The sequence below is a fragment of the Hylobates moloch genome, unplaced genomic scaffold (genome assembly GCF_009828535.3).
Source record: "Hylobates moloch isolate HMO894 unplaced genomic scaffold, HMol_V3 SCAFFOLD_12, whole genome shotgun sequence".
In the NCBI taxonomy this organism is placed as follows: Eukaryota; Metazoa; Chordata; class Mammalia; order Primates; family Hylobatidae; genus Hylobates; species Hylobates moloch.
In genome coordinates, this window is record NW_026652287.1 from 3813243 (window position 1) to 3832472 (window position 19230).

The 19230-nt window shown below is 47.8% G+C and overlaps 1 protein-coding gene across 4 annotated transcripts in view; it reads right to left on the bottom strand.

Moving 5' to 3' along the window:
- GLT1D1 (glycosyltransferase 1 domain containing 1) overlaps positions 1-19230 on the bottom strand; it is a 187684-nt gene that overhangs the window by 38861 nt on the left and 129593 nt on the right. For 2 of the 4 annotated variants that reach the window (XM_032168280.2, XM_058426052.1), the window contains one exon: positions 7998-9130. In XM_032168280.2, the coding sequence (XP_032024171.1) occupies positions 8969-9130 (162 nt within the window). In that variant the 3' untranslated portion in view covers positions 7998-8968. Of the gene's footprint in view, positions 1-2736; positions 3008-7997; positions 9131-19230 lie in introns of those variants that run through there. The other 2 variants (XR_009209162.1, XR_009209161.1) reach the window with 2 other exon arrangements.

Genomic DNA, 19230 nt, shown 5'->3' on the forward strand with positions numbered 1-19230 from the left:
CACTGCCTGGCGCACAGTTGCTGTTCAGTTAATGTTTGCTGCGGTGGACAGAAGTGGAACACTGTCCCCATCTGATGGTGTCTAAACTCGGCTTTGTTCCAAATCCTCTCATGATTGGCAGTTGTTTACAGAATGGCTGAGCCCTTGAGTGCATTTAGACGTCAGGAGAGACAGGACAGAGAAACACAGACAGGGACACTTTCTCCACAAAATCCAAATCCAGCAGGTCATTAGACTCTGTAAGCTATTTCTCCATATATTTTTAAAATCAAGGAATTTGCACCAAATACTGAGTCAGAAACCTATTATAGTTGACTGTACTATCAATGACCAGCCTGCGGCCTGTTAGGAATGGGGCTGCACAGCAGCAGGCAAGTGAGCAAAGCTCCATCTGTATTTATAGCCACTCCCCATTGTTCACATTACCATGATCCACCTCCAGTCAGATCAGCAGCAGCATTAGATTCTCACAGAAGCATGGACCTCATTGTGAACTGCACACGCAGGGTATCTAGGTTGTGTGTTCCTTACGAAAAGCTAATGCGTGATCATCTGTCACTGTCTGCCATCACGCCTAGACAGGACCGTCTAGTTTCAGGAAAACAAGCTTGGCACTCCCAGTGATTGCACATTATGGTGAGTTGCAGAATTATTTCATCATATGTTACAATGTAATAATAATAAAGTGGACAATAAATGCAATGCACTCGAATCATCCCCAAACCACATCCACCCCCAACCCCAGTCCATGGAAAATCCGCCTCCCAGATTTAAGTGATTCTCCTGCCTCAGCCTCCTGAGTAGCTGGGATTACAGGTGCCCACCACCATGCCAGCTAATTTTTGTATTTTTAGTAGAGATGGGGTTTCGCCATCTTGGCCAGGCTGGTCTCAAACTCCTGACCTTGTGATCCACCCACCTTGGCCTCCCCAAGTGCTGGGATTACAGGTGTGAGCATTAATGCGTTCTCATGGAAAGTGTTCCATGATGTTAGAGTCGTCTCTAATGAAGAAGGTAGGATCAAAAGTCACTGAGAACGTGACCTAAGGGCGATTCAGCCTCAACAATTTTTCAGGATAAAAACCACATCCAAGAGACTGCAAGTAATTTGTAAGAGAATCTTTGTAGAGTAAAGGAATTTCTGGGAAAAATAAATACAAAAAAGGGGGAGAAACCGGTCCCTGCTGCCAAAAAGTTTGGGGACCACTGAATTATACTGCTTGGCACCCCAATCTCTGGATTCTTGTAAACATCTGGCTATTAACCTTTCTACCATATTTTTATATTAGATGGTAAAATGAAAATACAGATGCTAAAGACAACAATCTGTTTTCAATGAAGCATGACTGTTCTACTAGTTGAAGCTTTCCAAAGTGCTTAGGGTGATTTCAAAGACCTCTAATGAAAAAGGCATGACTACGGTTGTTTTTTTTCTTCTTCTTTTCTAAGGAGAAAGCTTTTGAAGCTTTTGTAATTTAGCAGAATGATGTTATATTTTAGGAGGACAATTCTCTCAGCCTAAATTTTTAAGGACTATTTATGAGTCTGAAAGAAGAAGTAAATTATAAAATAATCTCTTTAAAATAGATTGTGGCCACAGAGGCAGATGAAGTCGTTCCTTTTAATAAACCCCTCCCCCTTTTTTGTATTTACTTTTCCCAGAAATTCCTTTACTCTACAAAGATTCTCTTATAAATTACTTGCAGTCTCTTGGATGTGGTTTTTATCCTGAAAAATTGTTGAGGCTGAATAGCCCTTAGGTCACGTTCTCAGTGACTTTTGATCCTACCTTCTTCATTAGAGACGACTCTAACATCATGGAACACTTTCCATGAGAACGCATTAATGCTCACACCTGTAATCCCAGCACTTGGGGAGGCCAAGGTGGGTGGATCACAAGGTCAGGAGTTTGAGACCAGCCTGGCCAAGATGGCGAAACCCCATCTCTACTAAAAATACAAAAATCAGCTGGCGTAGTGGTGGGCACCTGTAATCCCAGCTACTCAGGAGGCTGAGGCAGGAGAATCGCTTAAATCTGGGAGATGGAGGTTGCAGTAAGCCAAGATCATGCCACTGCACTCTAGCCTGGGTGACAGAGCAAGACTCTGTCTCAAAAAAAAAAAAAAAAAAAAAGGGAATGCATTCTAATACTAATTGTGAAACACCCCTGGAAGTAACCCCAGCCCCCAAAACACAGCCTGAAACAATTATTCTAATAAAAATTTGTAGAATGAATGAATGAATGAATGGTTATATAGACACTGTCAAACAGGACAAAATAAACCCCACAGGAAAATGGGAATATTTCCACATTTCCTGCTGGAGATTCAGTTCTGTACCTCAGAACAGAATGGCTTGGAGAGTCAGACAGTCAGAGGTTGACTTTCTTTCATTGAGCTTAGGGGCTGAAAATCTTGACTGTGCATAGGATATGATATGCAGGGCTGTACATATGCGATCAGACGTGCCGTGCGTGTGGGGAGTTTTCAAGGAGAATGTTGACTATACGAGATTTGGGGTTTAAATGCTACCTCTAGAACCTACACTCTACACAAGATGGACTTCCATTTTATCTCATTTTTAATGTCACTTCTTGATTTGTTTTAGTCAAGCTCTGACTCATGGATCCCTTCAGAAAAGATTTCTATTTCCCAAGACCCTCCAATGGGAACAACAATTTACTTGGTCATTCAGGGTAGTCATAAAAACATTTACAAGGGCCAAAATTAGGCCAGGTTCAGTGGCTCACACCTGTAATCCCAGCAATTTGGAAGGCCAAGGCAGGAGGATCATTTGAGATCAGGAGTTCGAAGCCAGCTTGGCCAACACAGCGAAACCCTGTCTCTACCAAAAAATACACAAAAATTAGCTGATCATGGTGGTGCACACCTGTAGTCGCAGCTACTCGGGAGGCTGAGGCAGGAGAATCACTTAAACTCAGGAGGTGGAGGTTGCAGTGAGCTGAGATCATGCCATTGAACTCCAGCCTGGGTGAGAGAGTGAGACTCTGTATAAAAAAAAAAAAAAAAAAGAAGGGCCAAAATTATATATAGTCAATACATTTAATTGTGTCGTGTTTTCCAGGATTGTGTCTCACCTAACACGGAGGGACATCTTAGGAGATTCAGATGAAAACCCAGGTACTCTTTCACTCTGAGTTTTTAATTTAGGAGCTGCAGGGTTTGAAGCAGTAATCAATAGAAGCAATTGGCTGAGGACTCATTTTACAAATGAGTATCTTGGGGAGGAAAAGTGAGCTGTGTCACAGTGGACTCAAACGCTAAATTAAAACCTTCTGGAAAACAGTTTTCTTGGCACTAAAAGGTATTTAGTGATTAATAAAAAGTAGGATGCCTGTAACTGCTGCAGACACTAAAACCAGTTTATCTCAATAGTAGCTGCAACTTCAAGCTGCCCCTAAAATATGCATTCTCCCCTTGTTTGTCATAGATCCCAGCTTTTCAACCAGGCACACGGCTGCTCAGAATACCCTGCATTTCCGAGACTCCCTTGCAGCTAGGTGTGGCCATGGGATGTAAGTGGAGTTGGAGATTGTCCTGAAAGGAAGGAGAGAGATGTCTTCATTCCTGCCTTCCATTTTCCTGCAGCCTGGAATTCAGGCATGATGCTGGAGCACAGGTGGCCACCTTGCACCATGAGGTAGAGACAGCCACAGACTGAGGATGGAAGAACAGGATGGAAGGAGACTGGATCTTTGCCCCATACCTGCTCAGTGAATCTCTTGAAAGAGAGAAAATATGCATCCTCTTTTTCTTAAGCCACTGTTTATTATGGATCTTAAGTCTGTTTTAACCACATGTCATCCTGATACCCTCCCACTCCATAGCAGTGTCAAGTTGGTCCCTCTTGCTGACTCTTAGGTATGTAAAATGTTTAAAATACTAACAGGACGTAAATACATTGAAAAGTAAAATTGCAAATGTTGTAAAAGATGCAGGATTTGCTGAAACTGGTGAAAAGGATGTTGGAGAATTACAGATTTAACCTTATATAAGACAGAAATAATCCAAATTATTTTCATAATTTTGGGCTTCATTTTTCAGTATGAAGTCACAATCCAATCTTTTCTTAGATTGTCCTTGTTTTCCATGAAACTCTGGTCCCTGTTCAAATGGATGATGTTAAGTCAGCAGTTGTCAGCTTCTGCTGCACACTGGGTCACTGGGGTGTTTCGGGCCTGGGTCTCCCCTGAGAGTCTGATGCCTTTGGTCAGGGATGCCACCTGAGCATCTAGATTTCCCAAAGACAAGGCTGGGAGCCACTGTTTCAAGTGGCCCTGCCAGGTACGGCTGATCCCAGGTAGGGAGATCTTCATTCACACCATTCCCACATCAGCTCCTACCACTGACTGACCCTTTAAAGTGAAATTAGAATCAGAGAGGGGAAGTGAGGGTGGGGACTGGGAAGATGCAAGGAAACAAAAAAAAAAGGAGGGAGGGAGGGAGGGAGGGGAGGAAGGAAAAGACAAATGTTTCTTCATCAGAAAATGGATAAGCAGAGCTAGCTCTGCCGTCTCATAAGAAGCTCCAGATAAATGCTAAAGAAGGCAAGTTCAACCACCAGGGACCCTTCAAGGGAAGAGGTCCTGTAGCTCCACGCAAAGTACTACTGCAGAGGCCAAAAGAGGAAGGCAATTAACACACGACACCAAGACACCTGCTGCAAGCTCAAATGTTTTCAAAATTCCATCCTTAACTGTACACAGGGAGTGCAGTCTTTACCACACTTTCCAGATCTGCGGGGCTGGCAAGGGGTCCGGCTGGGCCCACACAATCCCATTGACAAGGGGAGCCTATGCAGTCTGGTTTTTTAAACTTTAAGATGCACAATGAACCTTTGAAGGTGGAAAAGGTACTCTGTCTTACCGCTTCACTGTGAGAGTGTGGGAAGGGGCTGAAGAGTGGTATTTAAGGAGAAGCTGTAAGCCTCAACTCATCACTCGGACCTTCAGCCGAGTGTCAGCAATGCCTCTCTGCTACATGACAGTAAGTTATTAGATATATATATACACATGTATACGTGTATATATGTATGTATACATAATGTGTATACATACATATATGCATATCTTATATTGTGCGTATCTATAGTGTGTATATATGTATACATACAAATACATATATATGTATGTATACATATATGTGTGTTTATATACACACACACACACATATGTATATATAGTTTGTGCTTTGTTTTTGTTTTTGTTTGAGACAGTCTTGCTCTGTCACCCAGGCTGGAGTGATGTGGCATGATCTCGGCTCACTGCAATCTCCGCCTCCCAGGTTCAAGCAATTCTCCTGCCTCAGCCTCCCTAGTAGCTGGTATTACAGGCATGTGCCACCATGCCTGGCTAATTTTTGTGTTTTTAGTAGACACAGCGTTTTGAACCATGTTGGCTAGGCTGGTCTTGAACTCCTGGCCTCAAGTGATCCGCCCGCTTCGGCCTCCCAAAGTGCTGGGATTACAAGCGTGAGCCACCGCACCTGGCTTAGTGTTATTTTTATTGAAAGTATTTCCCTCAATATGTAAAGGTTATAGTATCTCAATTTTATCCTGAAATGTATTTTTGAGTCATTCAAACCTGTACATCAGCAAACTAAAAACTACACACAAAATGTTTGAACATTTTACCCAAAGGAAAAGAAATCATTATATCCAAAAGACACCTGTGCTTATGTGTTTATTGCAGCACTATTCACAATAGCAAAGATCCAGAATCAACCTAAGTGTCCATCAATGGAGGACTCGATAAAGAAAATGTGGGGGCCGGGCACGGTGGCTCACGCCTGTAATCCCAACACTTTGGGAGGTCGAAGTGGGTGGATCACCTGAGGTCGGGAGTTCGAGACCATCCTGGCCAACATGGAGAAACCCCGTCTGTACTAAAAATACAAAATTAGCCAGGCATGGTGGCACGTGCCTGTAGTCCCAGCTACTTGGGAGGCTGAGGCAGGAGAATCGCTTGAAGCCGGGAGGCAGATTGAGGTGAGCCGAGATTGTGCCATTGCACTCCAGCATGGGCAACAAGAGCAAAACTCTGTCCCCCGCCCAAAAAAATGTGGAATATATACACACAATGAATACTATTCAGCCATGAAAAGGAATAAAATCATGTCTTTTACAGCAACACGGATGGAAGTGGAGGTCATTATTATATTGAGTGATACAACTTAGAAACAGAAAGACAAATATTGCAAATTTTGCCTTGTAAGTGGGAGCTAAATAATGTGTACACATGGAAGCAGAGTGTGGAATGCTGGGCCTTCGAGGGCTCAGAGGGAGGAGGGGAGGATGAAGGTTGCTTGGGGGGCACGATGTGCACTGCCCAGTGATAGATGCCCCGAAGACCCTGACCTCACCACCGTGCAATATATCAACAGAGCACAAATGCATGTGTGCCCCATGAATATATACAAATAAAAATAAATACATGTTTAGGCCGGGCATGGTGGCTCACACATGTAATCTCAGCATTCTGGGAGGCCAAGGCGGGTGGGCCACTTGAGGTCAGGAGTTCGAGACCAGCCTGGCCAACATGGTGAAACCCCATCTCTACTAAAAATACAAATAAAAATACAAATACCATATAAAAATAAAAATAAATAAATGTTTAGGCCATGTGTGGTGGCAGGCGCCTGTAATCCCAGCTACTCAGGAGGCTGAGGCAGGAGAATCACATGAACCCAGGAAGCAGAGGCTGCAGTGAGCTGAGATCGCACCACTGCACTCCAGCCTGGGTGACAGAGCGAGACTCTGTCTCAAAAATAATAATAAAAATAAATAAATGTTTAAACATAAAGTGAACCAAGTGTGAAATTGACACCATGTAGAACCCTCATGGAAAAGCCCTGGTTTTACATCTATACTTGGGTATTAAAATAGTGGCTGCATTTTAACCCCCTCTTAACTAGATGCTTGAGTGTCTGTACTTCCTTTGAAGACGCGGGGCCTGGCGGGTGGGGAAGGGGCCCGCTCCTTGCAGAACACTGCTCACCGTGGGAAGAAATAGAGGCTATTTTCATATGGCTAATGGTGACACACTTTATTAATTTAAAAACACGCCCTTCCTCCATAGTGCGTGGGGCATGTGCACATTTTCCTACAAAGACATAAATAGTGATGTGGAGGTACGGTGGAGGTCAAGCATCTACAGGGTCATTCAAGGAGGAAAAGATTCAAGCTTTCGGACGATCAGTGTTCTGTAAATAGCAGCATCATCAGATCTAAGACAACACTGGACCTGGCAGGGCCTTTTCTTTGGGTGACATTAATTACTCCAGATTCAGACGAGGCCATTCTCTCCGGGCCCAGGATCTGCCTCTCTCTCCTCTGTCCCTACACCAAGACATGAAAGCCATAACCCTTGGGCCCCTCAGAGGGAAAAAACAAGGGTAGGGGGGAGGGGGGGCGACGGGAGGCATTGTTGAGCCGCTCTCTCACTGCTGGCAGCCTCTGCTGTTTCCAGTTAACTGCCTTTCTGGAAAGCGATTCTGTTACATGATGGAGGCAGCGGAATGAAACATCGAATTACACGGCACGAGATCCAAGCTAGTTGTTCTCATCCCCAGGGCATCAGAGTTTAAGAAGTTCAATTTGAGGCTACTTCTTTTAAAAACAAGATGTAGGTTGTGCCATTAAAAAAATGATGGTTGAAAACATGAAAGCAGAAAGTTCACACATCCTAAAACTTGAAGCAAGGACAATGCTGGTGGCATCTTCTCCCTCGGCCTCCTGAGCGTCTAAACCCGCTTTCACCGAACGCTTCCCACAGCAACGCCCTGCCCTGGCTTTGCCTTCTCGCCTCCTCAAAGCAGACGGCTTTCTGCCCACAAGAGGTGGGAAGAAACACCGCATTCCCCATTGTTGTAAGGAATCCATGGGCATGCAACAATTTCAGTATTCAGTGGAGGTTCTCCCAGGCAAATTCCACTAGCAGAGGACAAGGAAGACTGCACGTCCTCATGTGCCATGGATGACATGGATGGCATGGATGACATGGATGGCATGGATGGCATGGATGGCATGGATGACATGGATGGGGCGAGGCCACCATTACCATGATGGCGGGGCTGGCCCCGGACTGACCTCGCTGTGTGGCTGCAAAGCCTTGCAGACCCGAGCTCCATCCTGCCAAGGGTTGGAGGCTGGTGACCCTTCCAACACCCATCCCTGGGTCCCTGATGTGGGAAGGGGAAGGGCCCATCCTGGACCCAAAGCCCCAGCCTCCATCTCAGGAGGAGGCCTGCACACAAGCGTTTTGCAGGCCACGCGTGGCATGGCGCTTGCTCCTCCCTGGTTTTCCACTCAAATTCAGCCAAGAGGTGGGCAGGGCCGACGAGCAGCCTGGCCACTTTTCTAAAAAGCACAATTTTCAATTCCACCATTGAAAAGTGAGATGTGCCGGGCGTGAGCTCACTCACAGCACTTTCTAGTGTTCAGAGAAGCCTCGGGCCACCCACGTGCCTGTCAGAGTCCTGAGATCACAAAAATCCTGCTAGGACTCGGCTCAGCTGACAGGTCTGTGTTTTGCTTTTGCCTTTCAAACTGGCAATGATGAGGAGAGGTTGGTCAGAAGGCAGGCGGGGGGAGTCTGAACCATGACTGCTTGAAAATAAGCCTCTATTGTCCACGCCAAAGCCCTAAAGCAGGTCATCAAGTTCTCTCCCAAATTCCCTGAAAACCAGTTCCCCTTTCCCTGTCCCAGTCAACCCAGTCACTCATGCACCTTCAGGACTGGCTGGTGAACACGCCTGGGACAGCATCTGAACGCACAGAAGGACATGGGACGAACGCAGTGGCTCTGGGGACTCACAATGAACATTTTCTAGGATTCCGCTGAGGCTGGTTTCATCTGAACTGCACTGGACCCACGTGACCCAGAACTCTGTCTCTGAGTGTCCACCCAGAGCCGTGTGTCCAAGAGCAGGTGTCTGATGAGGCGGGGCCCTCAATCTTCAGTGCTTCCTTCCAGCTTCCTGATGAGCTGTTGGTAGGTGTCTCTTTCCACCTGCCATGAATGATACATTCTCACGTATTCCCTTCCGTTCACTACAATTTCCTTTTCTAATGCAGGGTCACTAACCAGTCTCTTTGCCAGACGAACAAACTCCTGCAAAAAAAGGAAGGAGAAGTAGACATAAATCACTGATGAAGGGAGATTTTGCAAATGTACCCAAGACCCTGTGTCTGCATTAGCTGCTGGTCTTGCGTTTGTCTTCCTCCTGGGCCTGGAGAGAGTGACTTTTAGGAGGGATGGGAGTTAATGCAAACACTGAGACTGAGTAGGAAATAATATATATGCACAGACACACACACACACCCATGCACACACACGTACATACACGCACACAATGCACACACATATGCACACACATGCACGCACACACGCACACATATGCTGGGATGAACATCATGAAAAATACTGGAGCCACCAACTCCCTTCTCTAGATCAACAAGACCAGCTGTCTTCCCAAGGACTCTCAGATCCACAATTTCTTCCCTCTCATGAGTGGAGCCTCAGATGTGAACCTAGGTCTTACCCCAGAGTCTGAGCCCCACACAGTATGACCCCCAGCCCATTTCTTTTCCTCTGTGTTGTTCTGTCCTCTTCCCTGGGTGCAGAGCCAAGCCTGTCTTCACAATATGGGCGGTGTCTGCTGTAGTGGAAAGCACTAGTGCTTCAGAGCCAGATCTGGGTTCAAATTCTTCTGAACGACCTAGCTTTGCTGTGTGCCTTGGGCAAGCTAGTGAGCCTCTCTGAGCACCACATTTCCCATCTGTAGAGGAGTGATGGGTACTTAATCGGTAAACCCAGCCCTACCCCAAGTCCCAGGGGTTCCCAGCATGAAGAAAGGAGGGAGGGAGATTTAACAGCCCTTTGCTTTTCTGGCCTTTCCTTCGGCAGCTCAGCTTCGGGCTGTGTTTCCGTTTATGCTCATTACTGAAGAAGGCTTGCAGACCCTTGGCACAGCAATGAAAGAATGCTCCTGCTGACCTGGTTTTAATATCAAAGCCCTTCAGGATTGGAAAAAAATTAGAAGTATTTTCACTGTTAAAGGGTATTCAGGGAGAGGAGGGGACCAGTCATTACTCTCCATGCGCGCATGTAAGTCAACAGCAGAGTTCTTGACACAGGAGGCCCGGGTTTAAATTCACACCCTACCCTTCATGTGAGCGGCACTGGGTCAATTTCTTACCCTCCCCGAGCCTCAGCTCCTCAACTGTCAATCAGGGGTAAGCACGTACCTCTTTCCTAGGGTGTTGAGAGGATAGCAAATGAGTCACTGCAAACAAAGAATTTTGAGCAAAGCCCGGCACATACTTAGCTCTCATTACCATGGTTATTCCCCCACGGCCCACGTAAATTCCAAGAAGGCAGCAATGCCTAAGATCAGTATCAGTGCTTTTGCTGTTTAAAAGGCACATAAACATATTCTCAAAATTATTGTTAATTAAATGTTGAATGCCTTTTATAGCTGGCAATATAAATAGCAACATTTATGGTACAGTAGAATTATATGTTTATAGATTATGTTTATACTTTATAGTAAATTGGTGGTCATTTTCTAATGAAAATACAATATGTTTATTCCCGTTTCAGGGCGGAACAACATTCTTATTAAAATCATTTGAGATGCTTATAGCTGGGTATATTATTTTATGATGCTGGTCGTATCTTTGATTTATCTGACGTGGAGACTTTGGTGGAAACCCAACCCCCTCCTTCCCCGCTCTGCTTATTATTCCTCCAGAATGCATGGCCCTTTTACAACCAAATCCTGAATGACAGAGTTCCTAGGAACAGGCTGTGATAAAACACACTCTTCTTTTCTCTCCGCATGGAAAAGTGAACGAAAAAACTTAGATAAAGCAAGAGAGAGGGGGGTTATGAGTAGGCAACATCTTGGCTGCTGGCTTAATAAAACCCTGGATGAGTGACAGAAAGAAAGGAAAGGAAAACCATTAGCAAAAGCAAAAATCTCTCTTGAATCATAAGTCACTCCCTGAGGCTCTGGGATTCTTTCCTTCTGGACTAAAAGCTCCTATGTGGCTGCATCGGGAATCTGCTGGACACGCGCCTGTGGACATGAGAAATCCATGTGGACACAGACTCTGTCGTTTGCTTACCAGCGAAGATGGTTTGCAAAGGTGGCCACACCCTCTGTCCCTGTACACAAGGCTCTTGGCGATATGACACTGCCACTCTCCCCGTTGAGTGGGTGTGGTCTATTCCCCACCCCGCCCCCGATGAATCTGACTTGGTCAGGTAATTTGCTTTGACTGACAGGATATATCAGAAGTGATGCTGTCTGCCTTCCACGCAAAGCTTCAAAAGCCCTTATAGCTTCCATGCCCCGCCCTGGAGACCACCAGGTAAAGCGAAGCCTGGGCTAGCCTCCTGGGGGCCACGTGAACAGGGGCACTGAGCAGTGATCAGCACCATGAGTGAGGCCGTCTCGGACCATCTGGCTCCAGGCTAGCTGCCAGAAGACTCTCGCTGGACCAGTGGCCCCAGGACACTCCCCAAACCAGCAGAAGCACCACCCCGCAAACCCAGCTCAAACTGCAGACTCGGCAAACTGCAAACAAATCAAATGGTGGTACTTGTAAGGCACTGACTTTTGGGATTCTTAGTTACACAGTGATGCATAACTGACGCTCTCGCCAGGCACTCAGCTCCTCCTCTTCAACAAGAGAATTGTGAATGTCTGAAGTTCTACCCCTTTGCAACATGGTCTGGGAAGAAGACCCTGTCTCCACTTCCAAAAGTTGGTCCTGATTTGTCCGAGCCTGCTGTGGGGTGGCAGACACACCCTGGGCTGACCCCAGGCACCCCCGCCTGTGACGTGAGTGTGGGTGGACTCGCCTCCAACCAACAGAATAAGGCAAAGGTCGGGGGATGTGGCTCCCTCGACAGGGTGGTGTCACACATGGCTTCATCTCAGCAGAGCGGAGCAGGGGACACCCCATGCTGCCAGGCCGCGGGGCAAGAAACCACAAACATTCCCGACTTATGATGGTTCAGCTTAAGGTTTTTCAGTTTTCCAACGGTGTGCGAGTGAGACGCATTCAGTAGAAACTGTACTTCAGGCACCCATACATTCTATTTTTACTTTCAGTGCAGTAGTTGATAAATTGAGATATGCAAAACTGTACTATAATACAGGCTTTGTGTTGGTTGACTTTGCCCAACTATAGGTTAGTGCAAGTGTTCTGAGCACTGTGGAGGTAGGCTGGGCTAAGCCGGGATGCTCCGGAGCTTGGTGTATTAAGCGCATTTTCTCTTCTTTTTTTTATTTTTATTTTTGAGACAGAGTCTCGCTCTGTTACCCAGGCTGGAGTAGAGTGGTGCAATCACAGCTCACTGCAGCCTCAGCCTCCTGGGCTCAAGAGATCCTCCCGCCTCAGCCTCCCAAGTAGCTGGAAATATAGGCACATGCCCCTTATCTGGCTAATTTGTGTATTTTTTCTGGAGACAGGGTTTCACTGTGTTGCCCAGGCTGTTAAATGCATTTTCAGCTTCCAGTGGGTTTATTGAGATGTAACCCCATCACACATCCAGGGGCATCTGTCCTGGCAGCTTCTAAGGGCTGAGGGTGGCCCCTGGCCAACAACCAGTGAGAGAACAAGGGCCTTAGTCCCACAGTCACAAGAAACTGAACCCCGCCACCAACCGTGCTCTAGATAAGAATGTGGCCCAGCCACCCAGAGGGACTGGTGGGACGTGAGGCCCCGAGCCGAGGACCCACCTGGGCTGTGCCCAGAGCCTGGACTCACAGAAACTGCCAGACGGCAGGTGGGCGTGGCTTCAAGCTGCTGAGTTTGTGGTGATTTGTTACATGCAGTAGAGAATGCACTGTTATCCTGTTTTCCCCTGCCAACGTTTGACCCAAGTCTGGCCACTGAGACTGTCAGAGGCGTTTGAACCAGAGGAACTCCATCTTGAATAGCAGCTGGGTAAACTGAGGCTGAGACCTGCTGGGCTGCATTCCCAGACAGTGAAGGCATTCTAAGTCACAGGATGAGATAGGAGGTCGGCACAAGACACAGGTCACAAAGAGCTTGCTGATGAAACAGTTTGCAGTAAAGAAGCCAGCGGAAACCCACCAAAACCAAGAGGACGATAAGCATGACCTCCGGTTGTCCTCGCTGCTACACTCCCGCCAGCCCCATGACAGTTTACAAATGCCATGGCAACATCAGGAAATTGCCCTATATGGTCTGAACAGGGGAGGCGTGAATAATCCACCCCTTGTTTAACATATCATCAAGAAATACCATAAAAATGGGCAAACAGCAGCCCTCGGGGTGCTCTGTCTACGGAGGAGCCATTCTTTATTCCTTCATTTTCCTAATAAACTCGCTTTCACTTTACGGACTCGCCCTGAATTGTTTCTTGCGACAGATCCAAGAACCCTCTCTTGGGGTCTGGATCGGGACCACTTTCCCGTAACAAGATGGGAGGGAGAGATCAGCAGTCAGTGTCTTCTGGAAAAAGTGGTTTCCTCCTTCTAAGAAGAGAACACGAGGAACGACGGCCCCGTCCAGCCTCTGAGGCCACCCAGGTCGCATGGGGAGCCCAGATCCACAGCAGCAATTCCCACCGACCGCAGGACGACGCCGCACACAGCAAGGCAGGGCCAGACACTCACATGGGGGAGGACAGCCGTGCCCGTCCTGACATGCCACACCGGACATCAGCTGCGGCTCTGGAATCTGACACCGGACACCACGTCAAGTGCACTGAAGAGCTACACAGCAGGACTTGTGGCCCTGAGTGTCCCTGAGACGGATCCTTCCAGCCCAGGTGCTGCAGGTTTCACACAGGTTTCAGCCAGGAGCTGCGGAAAAGCCGATTGGCTGACAGCCACACACACAGGCTGTAACCCTGGAGGAGGGGGTGTCCACTCAGGATCTTCCGCTTGGCCGTGCAGTGATCTACTCTTGAAAATTATTTATGAAAATAACTCACAGGCCGGGCGCGGGGGCTCATGCCTGTAAACCTAGCACTTCTTTGGGAGGCTGAGGTGGGCAGATGACCTGAGGTCAGGAGTTCCAGACCAACCTAGCCAACATGGTTAAACCCTGCCTCTAGTAAAAATACAAAAAAATTAGCTAGTCATGGTGGCGGGCACCAGTAATCCCAGCTACTCAGGAGGCTGAGGTAGGAGGATCGCTTGAACCTGAGAGGCAGAGGTTGCAGTGCGCTGAGATAGCGCCATTCGTTGCACTCCAGCCTGGGCAACAAGAGCGAAACTCTGTCTCAAAAAAATAAAATAAAATAAAAAAGAAAAGAACTCACAAGGCATTGCAGAGGGCAGACGCTAAAAACTCAAAGCAAAGCCAAGTACAGAAATTCCATCTCTCAAGAGAGTTTAAAACAAGCCTCACCTGTTCCTGGTCAGCGGAGGGAAACGCAAATGCCTTCTGGGGCCCAGCAGGTGAAGTGGCAGGTGCACACAGCCACCACGGTAAGTGCAGGCCTATGCTGGTTGCTGCATTTCTTTTCTTCTCCAAGAGAGGTCTAAATTCTGGATATTTATGTAAAAGTGTTCCATGTTAAATAACAAGTAATTCAACATTTTAAGCATACAGCAAAGTAAACAAAACACATGTACAGACCAGATCTAGGTCCAGGGCCACAGGTGTGCCAACGCTGGCTCAGGTAATGCACTTGTGATGTTAAATAACAATAATAATAATAATGCAAAAGAGCATGGTTTTGTCTTTAGAGAGTAATTAATCAATTAGTAGATGACCGTCCTCAGAGCTTCTTCCTTTCTGAGGAGTCTGGAGCTGCTGGTGGAGCATTTCTCAATGAATCCTTTTGACCTGCTCCATCTCCCTGAGGTTTCACCAAGATCCAGAGGAAAAGAAGTGGTGCCCATTTTGTTTTCTTGTTTTGCTTTTGAGATGGAGTCTCTCTCTGTCGCCCAGGCTGGAGTGCAGCGGCGCGATCTCGGCTCACTGCAACCTCTGCCTCCCGGGGTCAAGTGATTCACCTGCCTCAGCCTCCCAAGCAGCTGGGATTACAGGCTTGTGCCACCATGCCCGACTAATTTTTGTATTTTCAGTAGAGACAGAGTTTTGCCATGTTGGCTAGGCTGGTCTTGAACTCCTGGCCTCAAGTGATCCACCTTCATTGGTCTCCCAAAGTGCTGGGATTACAGGTGTGAGCCACTGCGCCCAGCCAGTACTTGTTTTATAAAATGAATATTAGAACCTCATACAATCCTTCTCATGATGATGTCACCTCAAAGCCACAGAACAGAAGGGAAAAAAACTCCAAGAGAAGCGAAAGCCTTGAGCAGGACGCATGCTGGGGCTGGCAGATTTAAAATGCTACGGTTTTAAAGAGCATTACATTCTGACAACCTTCAGCAAGTTATATATACTTATTTTTCCAAGATGAGCTACAGTCAATCACAGGAAAACTCTTGAATTTCAGGCTTGGTGTGTTAAATTAAACAGCCCCGAAGCTCCTCTCCCGCTGCTTCAAATACGACAGCTTATCGATGGGAGACATTGACGAAGAAGTGTCTCAAGACTGGCACAGGCTGCCGTCATTAAAGATCTCGGGTTTTCCTCGGGGTTTTTTGGTTGGAGCCTTCGAGTTAATTAAGGCTTCGACGGTGGCTTTGCTTCTCAAACCTTGCTGTAAGACTCTCTAACGGAGCTCGTAAAACACACACGCCCCACATACCCGCCCTCTGTCCCCGAGATACTGATTGGGTGGGTGGAGGGTGGGGTTCAGGAATGTGCGTTTTCTAACAGTGCCCAACAGCGCCCCCAGGGGATTGCAGGAAGCCTGACAGGTCTAAGGCAACCTGCCGTGCCTGCCTCATTTTCCAAAAATTATTTGGTCATAGGACAGATTTATTTTGTTGAAAACCGCAAGTTGTGAGGCTCCTCCTTCAAGACTTCAATGCCTAGAAGAGAAACATGCACCTGACTGTGGTACTTTTCTTGTACACGACACCATCCCTCTGGTCACATTTTATGGCACTATCCAAACTGTCAAACTGTCACCGCTGACGACACATCAATGTGACCACGTCATCACCCCGACTGCCAGCGTATGCTGATCGTTCTCCCAGTGGCCCCTGCATCGGGTAAAGTCAAGACCATGCAAAAGAACATGAAGCTCTTCTCTAATCTCTTCAGCATGAACCTTCCATCCACCTCTTAAAACACAGAGTAGTCATTGATTTATAGGGGAACTGATGTTCTTTCACCCTAAACATCATGGTTAAGTTAGGGGCTCACTTTAAAATAAGTATCAAAAACAGCCACTAGGGGGCCGGGAGCTGTGGCTCACACCTGTAATCTCAGCACTTTGGGAGCCTGAGGCGGGTGGATCACTTGAGGTCAGGAGTTCGAGCCCAGCCTGGCTAACATGGCAAAACCCTGTCTCTACCAAAAAACGCAAAAATTAGCCTGGTGTGGTGGCACACGACTGTAGTCCCAGCTACTCCAGAGGCTGAGGCAGGATGATCGCTTGGACCAGCTGGAGGTTGCAGTGAGCTGAGATAGCGCCACTGCACTCCAGCTTGGGTGACAGAGTGACACCCTGTCTGAAAAGAAAAAAAAAAAAAAAAAACAGCTATGGGAATCTACCGCAGATGGAGACTGAGCAAGCCAACTGGGTAGGGTCAGAAATAACCTCTCAGTCAATGAGCCCTGTGCATAGCAACTGCTCAATACAGGGCCAGAGGACAAGGTGGTGGGGTGGGGACTCTGACCCCTACTCACGATGCTTGACTTCCCCCGCCACCCCAGTCACGATGCTTGAGGCTGACGTCCATTCCAAGACCGATCCCCAGTGAATCTGCCAGTGGGCCCTCTGTAGGCACGCTGAGCCAGGGAGGCTCTGTGCTCAGGCCCTTTGCGGGGACAATGCCTGCGCGTGTATCTAACAGGCCACCCGCAGACATGGTGGGTGCTCAGGAGTGATGGAGCGTGGGAGTCTGTAGCATGCGGAAGGAGGTTTGCAGGTGCAGGTGCAGGTGCAGGGGGGGCACTAAGCAAAGGAGAGCCAGCAGGTGAGAAAGCTAATTCCTACCCGATTCATCTTCGCTGCTGGTGGAGGGGAGGACAGCCTCAATGAGGGGCAAATGCTTCTTTCTTCAACACTTCTTTAGCGAAGAGAGAGCCGGCCTCTGGCCAAGAGCCTCCAGTGGAGGTCAGGATCCAGCCAGAAATTAACAACAGCAGCCAACATGCATCCAGTGCTCAAAAATGTACACAGACTGAGGCTTCAGAATTCAGGACCTGGGGGATTTTAGTAATTCAGCTGCTATAGCCTTCTATTACATATCATCTCCAGCGAGGTCTAAGGCCATGACCGTCAACAACAGATCAGTGTTTCTTAATCAAAATGTATGAATAGTCCCGTGACGCACGGCAAACACAGCCCTAGGTGACTTCACATCAGTTCAGACAGGAGTTTTGGCACCAAACTCACTAAAAAGAGTGGTCTTATGGGTGGTGAGACAGTAAAACTCCTCTTTCCCTTCTGGCATTTGCACAGCAGAGGTCGACTGTGCTGGTCAAAGGACAGCTGTTATTTGAGGAGGGAAAACAGTGCAAGACCTGGGTAACTAACAGCAGGGTCACTGACTGCTGGAGAACCTGTGTTTTATTCCTGCCATTCCCGGGGCTCTGTGGCTCATGAAATGCAGGATGCAGGGTTAGTGTGGCTCAAAGACATTGCTGTGGCTGAAGTAGGAGGGAGCAAGAGCCCTCGCCCTCTGTGAGCCGGGTGGGTCCACAGACGTCCGTGTGAACAAGGACTCCGGCCATCAGCCAGGTACCTGCTAGTAAAAACGCACAGAGCCGGCAGGTGGGTCCCGATGGCAGGTTTTTCAAGCGCATGTTTTCCAAGCGCTTTTTGGATTTTGAAATTGCAGAAAAGGAACTAGGAATTTGGACTATTCCTATGCGCCCTCTCCCCCTCCATACACACAGATCAAGAGATCTTTGTTGTTTTGAGACAGGGTCTCACTCTGTCACCCAGGCTGGAGTGCAGCCATGCCATCATGGCTCCCCTGCAGCCTCTAGCTCTCAGGCTCAAATGATCCATCCTCCTGACCCAATCACCTCCCAAAGACCTCACCTCCTGCCGTCCCCTTGGGGGTGAGCAGTTCAGCGTATGAATTTGAGGAGACACAAACATTCACCCCACAATATGACCCTTTGTCAAATGTTCACCCCGTGATGGACACGTTCCTGCTGCTTTACATGGATGGACTCCATGAACTCTCACAACAATGCCGTGGCGTCAACACCTTCATAATCACCGTGGGACCCGGGAACCCGCCTGAGGTTAACACATCACTGAGTGGCAGAAAAGGCATCTAGACCCAGACTGTTCCCCTCCGGGCACCGCTGCTGCATGTGGTGTGGAGCACAGATCACCAAGCGCCCCCCCTACACACACACACACACACCCTACACACACACACACACACACACACACACACACACACAGAGAGAGAGAGAGAGAGAGAGAGACAGGGGAAACCTGGGAGCCACTGATGAAGCTAAAAACAACTTCAGGAATATTTTCTGTGCTTCTCATTCGCTCACTTTCCAGACGATGGGCCGAGTAGAACACTAGCCATTTCCACACACCCAGCTGGCTGAAAGGTGCTTCTGCTGCTCTGGTGTGCTTTGGGGGTTGGTGGGGAGAAGGTGGGCATCTTGAAGGAAAGAAGAAGGTGAGAGGCAGGGAAGGGAGGAAAGAGAGGGCCTGGGAGACTTTCCTCTGGGCTTGTGTGACGGCTTGGCGGGTTAGAGCAGGAGGAAGTTGGAGGGAAAGAGCAGCCCATTAAAGTGTGGCGGTAAATCTGCCATTCGTTCTGGTTATGCCTGGGGGAGAGGAAAGAAACACAAGCAGGCTGGGGCGGTAGCTCACGCTTGTCATCCCAACACTCTGGGAGGCCGATGTGGGTGGATCACTTGAGGTCAGGAGTTCGAGACCAGCCTGGCCAACATAGTGAAACCCTGTCTCTACCAAAAATACAAAAAAAAAAAAAAAAATTAGCCAGGTGTGGTGGCACACGCCTGTAATCCCAGCTACTGGGGAGGCTGAGGCAGGAGAATTGCTTGAACTCAGGAGGCGGAGGTTACAATGAGCCAATATCGTGCCACTGGACTCCAGCCTGGGCAACAGAGTGAGACTCCGTCTCAAAAAAAAAAAAACAACAA